General features: G+C 36.1%; 1 protein-coding gene across 4 annotated transcripts in view; it reads right to left on the bottom strand.

The window, feature by feature from the left end:
* PDK3 (pyruvate dehydrogenase kinase 3) overlaps nt 1-17,376 on the bottom strand; it is a 97,661-nt gene that overhangs the window by 60,232 nt on the left and 20,053 nt on the right. For 3 of the 4 annotated variants that reach the window (XM_074300902.1, XM_074300900.1, XM_074300901.1), the window contains exon 2: nt 1,944-2,085. In XM_074300902.1, the coding sequence (XP_074157003.1) occupies nt 1,944-2,053 (110 nt within the window). In that variant the 5' untranslated portion in view covers nt 2,054-2,085. Of the gene's footprint in view, nt 1-1,943; nt 2,086-9,141; nt 9,164-17,376 lie in introns of those variants that run through there. The other variant, XM_074300903.1, reaches the window with a different exon arrangement.

The following is a 17,376-nucleotide window of genomic DNA, read 5'->3' on the forward strand; positions in this document are numbered from 1 at the left end:
TGCATTTACAAATTAAAACAACTCTGAGATACCACTACATACCACTATTTGCTAAGATGACAGGAAAAGACAAGATAAGTGTTGGAAGGGATGTGGGAAAACTGGGACACTAAATACATCGTTGGTGGAGTTGTGAAGTGATTCAACCATTCTGGAGAGCAATTTGGAACTTTGCCCAAAGGGCAATGAAACTGTACACACCCTTTGATCCAGCAGTGTTTCTACTGGGCTTACATCCCAAAGAGATCTTAAAGGAGGGAAAGGGACCCACATGTGCAAAAACAGTTGTGGCAACCCTTTTTGAAGAGGCTAGAAACTAGAAACTAAGTGGATGCCCATCAATTGGAGAATGGCTGAGTAAGTTATGGTATATAGATATTATGAAATATTATTGTTCTATAAGAAATGATCAGCAGGATCATATCAGAGAAGCTCAAAGAGACTTACATGAACTGATGATAAGTGAAATGAGCAGAACCAGAAGATCATTTTACAAGGCAACAAGAAGACTATACAATGATCAATTCTGATGGTCTTGGCTCTTTTCAACAATGAGATGATTCAGGCCAGTTCCAATGGGATCTTGTGGTGAAAAAAGCCATCTACACCCAGAGAGAGGACTGTGGGAACTGAGTGTGGATCACAACATAGCATCTTCACTCTTTTTATTGTGTGCTTGCATTTTGTTTTCTCTCTTTTTTTTTTCTTTTTGATTTGATTTTTTTTTGTGCAGCATGAAAATTGCATAAATATGTATTCACATGTTGGATTTAACATATATTTTAACATGTTTAACATAAATTGGATTACTTGCCATATAGAGGAGGGGATGGGGGAAAGGAGAGAAAAATTTGGAACATAAGGTGTTGCAAGGATCAATGTTGAAAAATAAGCTATGCATATGTTTTAAAAATAAAAAGCTGTAATAAAAATAATAAAATTTTCTGAAAATAAAATAAAATTTCTGTTGAGTTATGAGGCCAGAAGGCAGACTGCAAAGTGCTAAGGAGTTAAAAAAGAGAGTAGGGTCAAAGCTAAGAGTTTGGTTGAGAAAGGGAAGCAAGATTTAGGGGGTAACTTGAGGGGATGGGAGGGTAAAGTGAAGGATTTTTTAGGGATGAGGCAGAATATTTGAAACAATATAGAAGGAAACAGTAAATAGAAAGAGAATAAAGATGTAAAGAGGGAAGGAGGAGGATTGGGATTATTCCAAAAAAGATGTGCCTATAACTTCACTGAGCATTCTTGTGACTTCCATGCCAGTACTTGCACATTAGCAAGCACATGCTAAGTATTTAATAAAGATTTTTTTTCTTTTATTCATTTTCTCCAATAGAACTTTTAAAAAGTGAGCTTTGCCACATACTGATTATACAGCATTCATTATGTCACACGAATCTCCTGCTCACTTTCTTCATTTGAACTACACAGTTCAAGAGTCCACAATTTCATCACTATAGATGCTTCCTTCTTAGGTTCAGATCATAGCTCTAATGCTTAAGTAGGTGGACTTTCAGGGCTAATTTGGCTGGGGAAAAAAATCATCTGAGGCCATCCTTCCTAGGAGGTTCTCTAAACTTGCAAAACTGGATCTTGGATGAATGAGAAATAACCCACTCCAAGAACAATTATGATATAATCCACTGTCCTGTAAGGTTTTCCACGTAAAAGCCTTCTAGAGATTGTGCTCTACTGCCTATTCTTTAAGAAGCTAGCTTAAATCTTGATGAGATACTGGAGCAGGACTTTAATGGAAGTCAGGTATGAGGAAAATCCATCTCTCTAGAATGACTCATTTCTCAAGAAAGTCAAGATTTTTCTCTTCATGTATTTTTAACGACAAAGAGTTCTAATAATTAAATATTCAATGGACCAGAATTATATTTCTAAAATATCTAGGACAATTTCAGGATAATTATGTCTCTGAAAAAATATTTACTTACCAACTCTGCACCAGTCCTACTGAAGGTCGGTTCAGCAAGTTATCAGGCAACAAATTGACTTCCCTCATTGTATTAGCCAGTCGCACTGGAAGCTCTTTTCGTAAAAACATGTATGATGTCTTCTCACAAGCATTGTCACGTCCTGTTAAGAGAAGGAAATATTATTCATTTTATAAACATCACAAATTTACACAGACAACAACAGGATTATCTAAGAAAGCAATTAGGGCTGTGGTAAGAAAAATCAAAACATCATTTAAAGTAGAGTATAATTGACTTATAAGAGTCCTTCCTTTGAGCTAGGAGATGGGACTGGCAGAGCTGGTTAACAATTCCTAAACATGTCCCAGTTTCATCAGCACAAAAATGGAAACTAATTAGGAAGTAGATGATTTTCTAATGATTGCTAACAATAGGAAAAATCATCTGCATAATACTCAAATATCAGGGTACCAGTAAACATCCTATAATAGAAAGATGTAGGTTGGATCCAAAGTGAGACAACCTAAGTCATCTTACACAACTCACCATTGATCCAATTCATATCTTATATATCTTGGGCAAATGATTTAATCTAACTTAATTTTTCTCATTTGCAAAATGAGAGATGGAACTAGTTAACCTCAGGTTCTTTTCAATTCTAAAATCTATGATCCTGTGGTTGTATGCCAATCGACTCCTATCTAACAGTTCTTCAGGAGGGAGGAGAGGAGTCAATAAGTGTTATGGGCCAGAACTTGAAACAAGGTACTAAGTGGAATTGATGAGACAATGGTTATCTAGTCTAGCATGGTTCAGTATGACTGATTTAATCTTATAACAAATAATAGTTTCCTAGTGATAAAATGATTGATTTATACTCAGTGTAGAGCATATAAGCTAGGACTCAGAAAGCCCTCAGAACAAAGGCAGAGAAGACAAAGGACTGGAGGCAGGAGCTTAAGCTCTCAGAGCCAAGGGGAGAAATTCAATTGGATCTTCCATCTTCCTGGTGGCTGGCCTGGCCTCCTGCACTTTCTGCACTAAGACCAAGGCCAGACTGAAAGGCTCTACTGAAAGCCGCCCAGAAACATGCAAAGAGATAATAAAGGATTTGGACTTTAATCGCTGGCTACTCTTCTGGTGAATACTGTACTGAAACGAAGGCTGCCTCAAAGACCTCCAGAAAAACGAAATTTGTACATTACAAATAAGCACACAAATATGCTTTCTAAATGTTTCCACAAAAAATACTCTTTTAGATACTAAAGCTCCACTGCTACAGAGAGTATCTGTATACATCAGTGGCCCAATGAGGAGTTACCAATAAGAATAAACACTGGGTACAGTAGAGATACAGTCAAATCTTTTAATATATTTCAAAATACAGGTTTGGGATTATAGATGAGGTTCTAATAACCTTAAAGATATTTCTAATATGATATGAATATGTGTAGTATAAACTTAAATATTTTCACATAAATATGGACAAGTGAACTGATAGAAATCAGAGGAAGAGTCTGTATAGAAGCAGGAGACGGTTCTTCTCCCAGTACTCACTCACCAGCTTGCATTCCTCAGCACATAAACAATATCAAGTCTTAACTTGCCCTCTCTGCACCTTTGCCCTAATGCACTCATACTGAATCATAGTGCACAAGACGGACAGTACTATGAGCTTGTCTTCTCCGTGGTCTCCTCCTACCTCACTCTCACTTACTGAATTTTCCCAGTGTATTTGATGTTCCATATTCCCATGAAGTTTTTAATACTAAATAAGTGAAAACATCAAGAATTGGTCCAAGACGGGATAATGCCTGGCTGGCATTTTTCTTCCTAACTTTCCTCATAAACAGTGAACAGTTGTTTTCAACTGTGAACAAAATTGAAACAGTTGGGAAAATTAAAGTGAACAGTTGGGGAAATTAAAGAAAAATTCCCATCAAAATCCTGGCTAGGCAAAGATTCAACAGAAAAACAATAATTCATTTTCTTCCCAGCAAAGTTGTTAGGTTGGTAAGAAAGAAACCTAGCCATAAAGATCGACCCTATAGACATATACCTACAAAGCCCATACTGCCAGACCGAATTCTTTTCAGCTCCTCTCACTGTTAGTTACCCAAGTTAGAAGGAATTATTAAAGGTTGAGGCACTATGGCTCCAAATCAGTATTGAATGAGAAGCTCAATTCAGTTGTCATATCCTATTGATGTCATTATTAATAGACACAGCTGTTCAAGAAAAATGTTGCAGCTGTGAAGAGATGACATTTTTAAAAGCTCTGCAAGACCACTATTGATGCCTAAACATTTCATTGTCATCACCATCTATCCAAAAAGCTAGGAAGTACATATGAAAGATAATGTAATACAAGTAAAACATTAAGTGGTACTCAACTAGTTCTTTCCATACATTGCTTGCTATATATTAACTAAATATTAATGAGTACTTTATTCTGAGTTCCACAAATTTTTCTTTATACTTTTATTAAAATCGTATAAATGTCTAACCTACAAAACACTGACTACAATGAAGGAAGATTCTTGATATATCAAATATGATAATGTATGTAAAACATTCTGTAAATTGTAAAGAACTATGCAAACTAGGTAGCGTGTAAACTGATTTGAAAACTAAAGTATTATATAATGTCAGCTATTATAAGAATTATTATATGTGTTCTGTAATTATGAATTTCATTTGATAGTCAAACTAATCCTTTGCATATACTACAGCATTATCTTGGTTTAAACAGTAGAAATGCATATATTTCTAACTTTTATACATTAAATCATACAAATCAACAAACATTTATTAAACATATTCCTGGCAAGGATAGCTAAGTGGCACAATAAGTAGTGCCAGGCTTGGAGGCAGGGAAACTCTCTTCCTGGGTTCAAATCTGACTTTAGACACTTATTAGCTGTGTAACTATGGACAAGTCGCTTAATCTTTTTTGCCTTAGCTTCTTCATCTGAAAAAGGAGTTGAAAAAGGAAATGGCAAACACTCCAATATATTTGCAAAGAAAATCCCAACTGGAGTCACAAAGAATAGGATACAACTGAACAATAACAAAAATGCAGCAATGTGCTAATGTGCTGACGGGCTGTCAGTTATCCTCAACCCAGTTTAGCCCATCTGTTAACAGCTTTACTGAGATATGGCCACTTGCATGTGATACTCTTTTGGAGCCACAGGTAAGAGTTGGGTGACAGGTGTGCCCTCAAGGGGGATGAGCAGCCCTTACACCAGAGGTGAGAGTCCTCCCTGCATCCCTATGTGCTCCCAGAGTCACATAGTCAGGACTGCCTCCTGCCTCTATTATGTTATAGTCTCCCCATTTGACCAGACCTAAAAATGAAGTCTGAAGCCTCCACCTACTCTTCTATCCAATACTGATGGGGATACAGGATGGGGATACAAACAAATGGGGACAGAGGATGAAAAAACCCTCACGCTTTCCGATGAAATGAGTCTAGGCGTCAGCTCTCCTACAGCCTAGATCAAATGAAAATGAGGAAAGAATTTTAAAACTATATAACAATCCAAGAAAAAAAAATATGAAAAAAAAAAAGTCAACCAACTAGAAATCCAGAATCTTAAGGAAATGACTTAAAAACTAGAATTGGGTAAGAGGAAGGAAGCCAGTGAAAAACAAATCTGGAGAACAGATCAAGAAGAAAAACAAAAGAATAAATCAGACTACTTGAAAGCTACAATAAAAAAATAATAATAATGTTTATACAATCATAAAGAATTAAAGAAAACTGTCCTGAACTGTTAGAACAAAAGAAGAAAGTAGGCACAGAAACAATCCACTGTTCCTACAAGGAAAACCTACAGAGTAAACATCATAGCCAAATTCTGAAACCTCCAGGTCAAGGAGAAAATATTATCAGTAACAAGAAAAAAATAATTCAAATGCTTTGAAGCCACAATTGTAGTCTTTTTAGGGGATGAGGAAAGAAAGGGGAAACAGAAGAAAAAAGTAAAAAGTACACAACAGAGAAAAGAAAACCTTCAAGAAAGCAAAGATGAATAGCTGAACATAATGTACAGTATTTATTATATAGGCAGTCTTAAAATGGAAGTATAATGCTTTGTATTTTGAATCCTTTAAATGTTCTGCTGTGCAAATGGCTTTTTTTCTTTTTAAGTCTTTGTATTAAGTTAAAAAAAATACAAACGCTAACAAATGTAGGATTGATAGACCTATATATTCATCCACTTTGGAGAGCATTTGAATTATGCAAAGAGAAGAAAAAAACACATACCCTTTTAATCCATAAATACCACCACTAAGCATATATTCTAAAATGGTCAAAATTAGAAAAGTTACTACAGACATAAAATATTCTTCTGATAGTTAAGAAACTGGCAAAAAAGAATATATGTCCATCCCTTAGGGAATGTCTAAACAATTCCAGCACAAGAAGAGGCACAAAAGACCTATTGCAGTGAAGGAAAATAAAGGAATAAGTGAGCATCTCAGATATGGCTCTAAGGGGGAGTAACATACACACTCTGTTGGGTATAGAAATTTATCTTACCTTAGAGGGAAGTAGGAGAGGAAAGGAGAAAGGAAAGGAAAAGGAGAAACTGATAGAAGGGAGGGCAGATTAAGGGAGACAAGGGTCAGAAGCAAAACACTGGTGGGGAATGACAAGGTAAAAGCAAAAAGAAAAGTGTATATACTGGGCTTATATCCCAAAGAGATATTAAAGAAGGCAAAGGGACCTGTATGTGCAAAAATATTTGTGGCAGCCCTTTTTGTAGTGGCTAGAAACTGGAAATTGAATTGATGCCCATCAAATGGATAATGGTTGGGTAAATTATGGTATATGACTGTTATGGAATGATCAGCAGGATGAATACAGAGAGGCTTGGAGAGACATGAACTGATGTTAAGTGAAATGAGCAGAATCAGGAGACCATTATACACTTCAACAATAATACTATGAGGATAAATTCTGATAGAAGTGGATATCTCCGGCAATGTGCAGATCCAATTCAGTTCCAACTGATCAATGATGAACAGAAACCAGCTACACCCAGAGAAAGAACACTGGAAAATGAATGTGGACCGCTTGCATTTTTGTTTTTCTTCCCAGGTTATTTTTACCTTCTGAATCCAATTTTTCTTGTGCAACAAAAGAACTGTACAGATATGTACACATATATTCTATTTAATATATACCTTAACATGTTTAACATGTATACCTGCCACCTAAGGGAGGAGGTAGAGGGAAGGAAAGGAAAAGTTGGAACAGAAGTGATTGCAAGAGACAATGTTGAAAAATTACCCATGCATATGTTCTGTCAATAAAAAGCTATTAAAAAAAACAAACAAACAATTCTTCAATGGGACAATTATTATGGTCTTTGTATTAAAAATTCACTACCCTATATTTTGGAGTTTCACTAATTTTTAAAATTTTTCAAATTAAAAACAAGTACATATTTTATGATATATTTTAATAAAGCAAAAAAAGTTAAAGTACTGTTCTCTGAAAAGATAATGGAATTTCATAAACTATTTTTAACTAAAAAGTTGCTTTGAAAATAGTTATTTTGAGTTATATAATTTCAATATGCTATTAAAAATAGCATAATACAGTGAATGAAATGAACTTTGCTGTGAAAATGGAATATTTCTATTAGCTAACATAATTTTAAGGTTCCTGTTTATAGAAATAGATTCAATGAATGGCCTCTTCAATGTACATATCCTGCTATATGTATTTTAACTTTTATCCAAAATCGCTTTAAAAACCGAAAAACATCATCCTACTATTTAATCTGAACTGTGTTCAATTTGAGTTCTTATCTGTACTTTAAGTGTAAATTAAAACCGATTAAAAGAGAAATTTAGTAAAGAATAACTTTAAAATCTGGGCAAAAGAAGAATCTGTAGATTTTTCTGATCACAAAGCAATATTCTGGTTTATATTTGAAGTGATTTATTTTAAAAGTTAACATTTCATATGGATTCACTTTTCAGAAATCATTTTACAAAAAGTAAACTACAGGATTTCTATCCTAGGATTTCTCAGAGTTTACATGTTGCAAGAATGACATACATTTACTATGATAAACTAGGTCATTTAACCCTATTTGTAGAACAGATGAAATTTTACTTTCTTACTTTATATGTAAAGATTTTTATTATTATTTTTATTGCAGAAAGTATATATTAACACGTGGGCTTTTCAAATTAATATCACTTTTATTTGATGTATTAGAGGAACAAAGATGATTTTCTCATTTAGATGGTTGAAATATAAATGACTTTTTTTCTGCAAAAAAAAATAAAAAGAAAAAAGAAAAGTATAAATGGAGAAAAATAGGATGAAGGGAAATACACAGTTAATCAAAACTGTGAATGTGAATAGGATGAACTTTTGCATAAAATGGAAGCAGATAGCAGAGTGGATTAAAAACCAGAATCCTACAATATTTTGTTTACTAAAAATACATGTGAAGCAAAGAAATATACAGAATTAAGGCAAAAAGGCTGAAAAAGAATGTATTATGCTTTAGTTGAAGTAAAAAAAAAAAAAAATCAGGAGTAGCAATCTTGATCTTAGGCAAAGCAAAGACAAAAACAGATCTAATTGAGAGAAAAGGGATTAAAGAGATAAAGAAGGAAACTACACTTTGCTGAAAGGTACAAAGGCAACGAAGTAATATCAATACTAAACATATATGCACCAAGTGGTATTGCCTCCTAATTCTTAGAGAAGTTAAATGAATATAAGCAAGAAATAAATAACAAAACTATATTAGGAGGGGATTTCAACCACCCTCTCAGAACTAAATAAAACTAACCACAAAATAAACAAGAAAAAAATTAAGGAGGTAAATAGAATTTTAGAAAAGTTAGACATCTTAGACCTGGGGAAAATTAAATCAGGACAGAAAGGCCACATATTAGGATATAAAAACCTCACAATCAAATGCAAAAAGACATAAATATCAAGTGCATCCTTTTCAGATCATAATGCAATAAAAATTATGTGTAATAAAGGGCCATGGAACAACAGATTAAAAATTAATTGGAAACTAAATAACCTAATTCCAATGAGATTTAACAACAAATCATAGAAACAATTGACAATTCCGTCTAAGAGAATGACATTAATGAGACAATATAACAAAATTTATGGGATACAGCCAAACCAGTTCTTAAAAAATTTTATATATCTCTAAATACTTACATGAATAAAATAGAGAAAGAGAAGATCAATGAATTGGGCATTCAACTAAAAAAAGAATTAGAAAAAGAACAAATTTTAAATAACAAATTAGAAATTCTGAAAATCAAAGAAAAAATTAATAAGACCAAAAGAAAACCATTGAACGAATAAAACTAAGAACTGGTTTTATGAAAAAACTAACAAAATAGACAAACTTTTGGTTAATTTGAAAAAAAAAAATAAAATAAAAGAAGAAACTCAAATTGCCAGTATCAAAAATGAGAAGGATGAATTTACCACTAATAACAAGGAAATTAAGGCAACAATTAGGTGCTGTTCTGCCAACAATATGCCAATAAATCTGAAAAATCTAAGTGAAATGGACGAACATTTATAAAAATATAAATAGCCCAAATTAACAGAAGAAATAAAATACTTAAAAAACTTTATTTTAGAAAAAAATAAATTTAATAAATCATCAATGAACTGTCTAATAAAAAAACCTCCATTGTCAAATGTGAGAGAACATCAATATTTATCCATAAATCTACCTTCCTATCTCCCCCAAAATTTAAAAGAATAATCTATTCAACCACTAAGTATATCCTTGGTAAAGGCATGAGAAGAAAATGACAAGTTTCCCCAAATCACTCAAAAAGTATATTTTAAGCACCTACTACATGCTGGGGACATAGGGATAAAAGTAAACTAATCTGTGTTTCATGAAATTCACAATCTATATAGAGAGATAATAAGCATGTATGCATACAAATATTTTTTAAATGGATACAGAGTAACCTTGGGAGTGGGTTGTGGAAAATGGGGGAAGTAAGAAAGCAACTAGTAGATGTGTGGACTGGAAGTCTTCATAAAAACAATGACATCTGAGTGGGGACCTGAAGGTTTCTATGGATTCCAAGAAGCTGAGGAGGTAAGGAGGGAATTGATTGATTATAGGAAGACCAGTATAAAGGCATAGAGTTCAGAGATGGAATGCTTGTCCTATATGAGAAACAGCAAGAAGGCCAACTGGCTGATTGGCATGCAGCATATGGGAAGGGAAGTAACTTAAGAAAGGCAGAAAAAGGAAACTTGGATCAAGTTGTAAAGGATTTCAAAGGCCAAAGAGAAGACTTTATATTTGATTAAAGGATTATTAGGGAATCACTAGAGTGAAAAATGTAAAAATAAAAAAGATGTGACAGACTCATGAATCACTTTGGTAGCTGTATGAAAGATGAAGTAGAGTGTGAAGACATTCAAAACAGGAAGAATGATTAGGAAAGTATTGCAACAGGTCCACGGGAGAAGTGAAGAGGCTCAGAACCACAGGGGTGCTTTTGGGAATACAGAAAAGGAACAGATGAAACATGTTAAAGAGGATTAAAATGATGAGACTGAACAATATGAAAACTATCACCTAAGGAGCTGAGCTGAGTTGAAACTGGGAGGAATAGGAAACAGTGGCAGAAGTAAGGGATTTTGAAAGGGGATGTTTTGTAGGGGAGAAAATGAATTATGTTTTAGAGATGCTGAGTTTGAGATGTGTGTGTGTGTGTGTGTGTGTGTATGACATCTAATTTAAAATGTCTAAATGGTGAGGGGAGATTAGAGCTTAGGAAAAATGATTTACTCAGGGTCACAATACTAGTCAAGTGTCTGAGGTCAGATTTGAATTCAGGTTTACTGACTTCTGGCCTAGTGCTCTATCCCCTTTGCTAACTAGTTACCTATCAGTTCTCTAATATGTAAAATGGAAAAAAATAATATTTCCTATGATGATCAAAAGAGACAAATAAAGCATTTTGGAAATTCTATATAAATATATAGAGTTCTATACAAATAATACATGTTAACATCACCACTACTACAAACTCACATCTTTACAACAAAACTGATTGAAAGCTTCAGAAAATACAACTTCTAATTATTTGGGGTTTTTTTTTGCTGACTATTAAAAAGCAGTTAGTTCAGTAGAGTAAAATAGGTCTCTTAAGAGCTCTCCTGAAAGTGTCTTAGATATAACAAAAGAAATAATTTAGGTTGATGACTTTGATAATTAAGAAAGAAGCAATCAAAGCTTGCAGGTGCTCAGCATGAGGTGTGGCTCAATAATCCCCAAGAAGGACCAACAAAGATCTTCCCCCTTCAAAAGTGCATATAGCCTAGCTCTAACATAAAATCCAAAGTCTGGAAGTAGGCTAGAAGAATGAACAAACAACATAAAAGTTCCACAATTAAAAAACTATTACAATATGTGAAGGGTTGAAACTTTTGAGTTAATGCACTGAGGTCAGACAATCGAGGACTTGAGGCTAATTACTCATTGGTAAATACTCTATAAGAATATGGTTGGAAAATATGCTTCCCACTATCCTGTGCTGGCCCAATCATTTGATGTATACAGAGAATTGTGGGAGGAACTAGGAGGTGGAGTGAGACTAGCCAGGGTCATTTCTGGGTGGGAGAGGAAGAGGTAAGGTCTTGGAGATCCCATGCGTCCATCCCCTTCACTTCTACTAATTATAACTTGGTTGCAGATCGCTGGACTCTTGGGTATATTAGAATGCATGTCCCCTTGGTTCTTAAAGGAAGAAGAAATAGGGCCAGATAATTGGAAGCTGGTAGGACAACAACTTTGTGAATACTACAATGATAAAGGTCCTCATTCAATTTCCAAGGAAACATTCTATACATACAACATAATAAAATTGGCCTTGAAGAATCCTGCAAGTTATAGAAAAAAGAAAAAATTTAAGAACATCCACACGAGGCAGTGTGAGGAAAAAGAGGAAGACAAAGAACAGATTAATAGCAATATCATCAGAAGGCATGTGGAGTTAAGTGAGGATGAAGGGCATAGTGAAGGGCGTGGTGATTCTCCCTCTGACCAGGCAGCTTCAACCCCTCCTAAACCGGAACTGGTTCTAGTCCCCATCAATTTCACCTTCAGGGATGGAGGGAGGAGTAGTGGGAGGGGCAGTAATACCACCAGCACCACCTCCTAGCAATCACCCCCTCCTATGACTAGATTGCAAAAGGCACTACTTAAAGCCACAGAAGAAGATCAGGATTTAGCTAATTTGAAAATCAATATGTATCCTGTGATTCAACAGTTTAACTCTTCAGGTCAAAAAGGAGAGGATACATTCCTTTTGATCTAGAAATCCTCAAAGACCTGAAAAAGGCTTGCACTCTTTATGGGGGTACATCAGTTTATGTCAAGATGTTATTACAAAATTTGGCTTATGAAGTCTTAATCCCTAGGGACTGGAAATCTATTGCAAGGACATGCTTAGAACCTGGACAAACCATGTTGTGGCTTTCTGAATATAATGAGCTCTGTAGGATACAAGCCCAACAATGTAAGGATCCTTTAAATGGGCGGCCACGGTGCAACAGGAGATTGAGTTCTCCAGAAGTAATCTCTGTGGATATAGGACTGCCTTGTGGGTGGAATCCTGGCCACATTGAGATAGCTATGTAATGAGTGAAGACTCTCTCACTGGTTGGCTGTGTGTGTGACCTCACAGGTCTTTTATAAGCCCACTGCAGGCAGCAAGTCTATCTCTTTAACCTGTCTCCCTAGCCTGGGGTTGCTGAGCCTAGCTGATGGATAGCCCAGAGAGGTAAGGAGTTTGATAGTGAACACGTGGATCTTCAGACCAGGTGTTCACTAGGGAGTTAACAAGGTATTATGGTGAGTAGGCATAATAAAGGCTTTTAAGCTTACACGTGGCTGTTCTAGAGTGTGCTATCAGTTATTAAACTATTATTCAAGAAATCGTGGCCAGAGACCTTTGAAGGCCTCAGAGGAAGCTAGCTGGGTAGAGTTGACACTGCAAAGGTCAGTGGTCAAAGGTACTCTGTTGGGCCTAGGACAGACTGGTAATAGTAACTGCCAGGAGAGCATGTTACACAACAAAATCATCATAGTGGAGTTAATCCTCCAATCACCTGTGAACAACTAACAGGTGTAGGTTCTTATGCAGACACTTCAATACAGATTAATTATCCCATATAAGCAAATTGCTGCTGCTATTAAAGCATGGGCTTTTCTCCCCCGATAAAAACAACAAGGGAGAAGTGTTCACAAAAATTGCACAAGGGCCAAATGAACCCTTTGCTGATTTTGTGGGACATCTGAAGACAGCTGTCATATGAACTAATGGTGAAAATGCAGTAACAGACATTATGATAAGGTAACTTGCTAAAGAAAATGCTAATGATGTTTGTAGGAGGATTATACTAGGACTCTGCAAGGATGCTCCTTTAGAGGGGATCATAAGATGCTGTGACACAGTGGGCACAAATACCTTTTATAGCCAGGCTATGATGCAGACTTCCCAAGATCCCAACATAGGATTCAGGGTCCCTTTTGGCAAGGGACTTCCAGAGAGACTCATCAATGCTTTCAATGTGGTAATCTGAAAGCTCAATGTTGGCATAGAGACAGAGTGAGAAAACAGGGTGGGAGAACAAGACCCAATATTCCATATCTATAATGCAACAGAGGCTTCCATTGGGCATCAAAGTGTAGACTGATTCAGGGAAACGGGATGAGGGGCCCAGCCCCAGGGCCCAAGGCAAAAAATACTTGGAGCATAATGGCAGCCGATGCTACACCCAAAGAGTGCCTAGAAGTTCAGTACCCAGACATGACCAATCAACCAGGAAGCCATCTGATGGGAGAAAGGGATTACAATTGGGGAGAATAGAGTTGTATGCAGCTGTAACAACTGAGATACCCCCTGGAGAGGTGAAATCTGTTCCTCTCCAGCTTATGGATCCCTTGCCTCCAGGCACAGTAGGCTTGACCCTTTCACCTCCTGAGAGTACTTATAAAACAATGTCCATCCATACACTGATGTGGGAAACTGGGGAATGTATAGATAATATCCCAGTCATTAATATAGGTAGACAATGTGTGACTTATCAACCAGGAGAAGTAGTAGCATCAAGTTTACTGATACAGACTTCTAATGGGCAATCTGGTGATAGTTGCCCAGATTCTGACTCTAAGCAACAAAATCCAGGAATATTCTGGATAGCAGCTGTGATGGCTGACCGATCTATGCTCACTATCTATATAAATGGCATACCACTGGAAGGATTGGTAGACACAGGTGCAGATCATACAGTCATTAGAGGTGCCAACTGGCCCAGTCACTGGCCAAAGACTAAAGCAGACACCTACATGTATGGTGTAGGAGGATCGATAGCAGCTGAAGTTAGTGCTATCCCTTTGAGATGGATATTTGAAGGTGAAACAGGAGTTTTTACTCCTTTTATAGTTGAAAAATTCCCCATCAATCTGTGGGGAAGAGACATTTTACAACAATTAGGGTTAAAAATGAGTACTTCGGTTTTTTAGGCAGGGCTGCTGTTGAAGGCCTGCCAACACTTTCACCTGTTCCTATCCAGTGGAATACTGATATACCAGTGTGGACAGAACAGTGGCCCTTAGGTATCGATAAAATTCAGGCTTTATTAGATATAGTACAGGAGTAACTTAACCAAGGACACTTACAACCTTCCCTAAGTCCTTGGAATTCCCCAGTATTCGTTGTAAGAAAGAAATATGGAAAATGGAGTATGCTGACTGATTTAACAAAGGTAAATGAACAGATGGAAACTATGTGAACTCTTCAGCCTGGACTTCCATCTCCTACTCAAATGCCTAGAGAATGGCCTCTGTGGGTTATAGACATTAAGGATTGTTACTATTCTATCCCTCTAGAGGGGAGGATATGAAAAGATTTGCCTTTTCAGTGCCCAGCGTTAACTTAGCTGAGCCTTATAAAAGATATGAATGGACAGTTTTGCCACAGGGAATGAAAAACAATCCTACTATGTGTCAAATGTATGTTGCTGCTGCTCTTACTCCAATAAGGAAAGCATTTCCAAAAGTAATGTTATTACATTATATGGATGATATATTGGGATGTGCACCTGAGGAACAAATGTTAGAAGCATGTCTACAAAACACTAAGGAACTACAAATTGCACACATAGCTCCAGAAAAATTTCAAAGACATGCTCCTTTTCAATATTTAGGACATGAGGTATACCCTAAGGTGCTTACAGTACAAAAACTTTCCTAAAGAACAGAGAAGCTAAACACCTTAAATGACTTTCAGAAATTGATGAGATATCCAATGGATGAGTCCCGTGTTAGGCTTGACTTACCTATTAATTGCAACCATTATATGACATTTTAAGGGTGAGACAGTGTTTTAAACTCACCACACCAGCTTACAAAAGCAGCTCAAGAGGCTTTGAAAGAAGTTGGATATGGTTGAAAGTCTCACTCAAAAACCCTTGGAAATATCAATTTTTGGTACACAAGAGGCACCCATAGCAGTCCTTCATCAAGGAGACAGTGTGATAGAGTGGGTGAACCTCCCAGCACAACCAGAACAAAGCCTTACTCCTTACCCAGTGCTTGTGGCCAGAATTTTATTAAAGGCCATTAAGCGAGCAGTACAATTATCTGGGATAAGACCTGACAAGATATACACCTTTTATACTAATGCACAAGTTAATGTGTGCTATGAAACCATCCCAGAGTGGCAAATTTTATTTGCCATGGCTCCAAATTTTACACACGGGTCTCCATTAAAGATAACCAGACTGTTACATAATTGGCAATGGATTCTTGAAGAAAAGTTCCTCTTAAAGTACCAACTATCTTTACAGATGCTGTATATTCTTGTGACTTAACTATAAAGAGAGTAGTCAGAACTCCTTTTCAGTCCACTCAGCAGAATGAATTCTATGCAATCATTCTAGCACTTATTATCCAGGAGATATAAATATAATATCTGATTCGGCCTATACAGTAGGTGTGGTACAAAGAATTGCCACAGCCCAAATAAAATTTGTACCCTCTAATATATATCAGCTCTTTAAGGAATTTCAAGAGTGAGTGAGAAAACATCCAGGTAAGATTTATATTTTGCACGTCCACTCTCATAGTGGACTTCCAGGTCCTATTTCTGATGGTAATTCAAAGGCAGATAGCCTTCTAACCATGTTGGCCAATATTCGTTTATTTCAAGAAGCCCAAGAATCTCATTTTAAATATCATCAGGATGCTGGAGCTTTATGTTTACAATTTGGAATAACAAGAGAGGAAGCTAGGAACATAGTAAAAAAGCCTGTATAGCTTGCCTTCCTTTCCACACTCTACACTGCCTCCAGGGAAGAACCCTCGTGGTTGAGACCTAATGAAATTTGGCAAATGGATGTGACCCATTATAAATCTTTTGGTCATCTTTTATCCATGTTGTGGTAGTCACTTTTTCAGGATTCACTTTTACAATACCAGTAACAAAAGAGACAGCCCGAGTGGTCACTGAATTCCTTATACGAGCATTTGCAATTATGGGTGTGCCAGAAGCAATAATAACAGAAAATGGATCGGCATATACTTCTAAACATTTTGCACACTTTTGTGCACAGTATAAGATTTTATACACCACTGGCATACCTTTTAATCTTCAAGGATTAAAGGCAATAGTAGAGAGGAGAAACAGAGACATTAAAACACACCTCCAAAAACAAAAGAAAGGGGGACCATAGGTGACCCTAGAGAACTTCTAAATCTAGTTCTTTATACCAGGGATCCTCAAACTGCAGCCTGCTAAGGACGTTTATGTGGCCCGCAGGGTTATGGGCAAAATCAGACTGGAAGTGACATTTGACCTAAACTCATGTTAGCAATGCATACTTCTGGCACTGGGCTGAGGTTCATAGTTTTTGTTTTTACTATAGTCTTGCCCTCCAACAGTCTGAGGGACAGTGAACTGGCCCCCTATTTAAAAAGTTTGAGGACCACTGCTTTATACTATTAACTTCTTTTTTTTTTAATCTACTTATCTATTTATTTATTTATTTATAATTTAATTTTTATTTTATTTTATAATTATAACTTTTTTTTTGACAGTACATATGCATGGGTAATTTTTTACAACATTATCCCTTGCACTTACTTCTATTCAGATTTTTTCCCTTCCTCCCCCAACCCCCTCCCCCAGATGGCAGGCAGTCTTATACATGTTAAATATATTACAGTATATTCTAGATACAATATATGTGTGTAGAACCGAATTTTTTGTTGCACAGGAAGAATTGGATTCAGAAGGTAAAAATAACAGTTTACACTCATTTCCCAGTGTTCCTTTTCTGGATGTAGCTGATTCTGTCCATCATTAATCAATTGGAATTGGATTAGCTCTTCTCTATGTTGAAGAT

This window comes from Sminthopsis crassicaudata, chromosome 3, assembly GCF_048593235.1.
Source record: "Sminthopsis crassicaudata isolate SCR6 chromosome 3, ASM4859323v1, whole genome shotgun sequence".
NCBI classification, from domain to species: domain Eukaryota; kingdom Metazoa; phylum Chordata; class Mammalia; order Dasyuromorphia; family Dasyuridae; genus Sminthopsis; species Sminthopsis crassicaudata.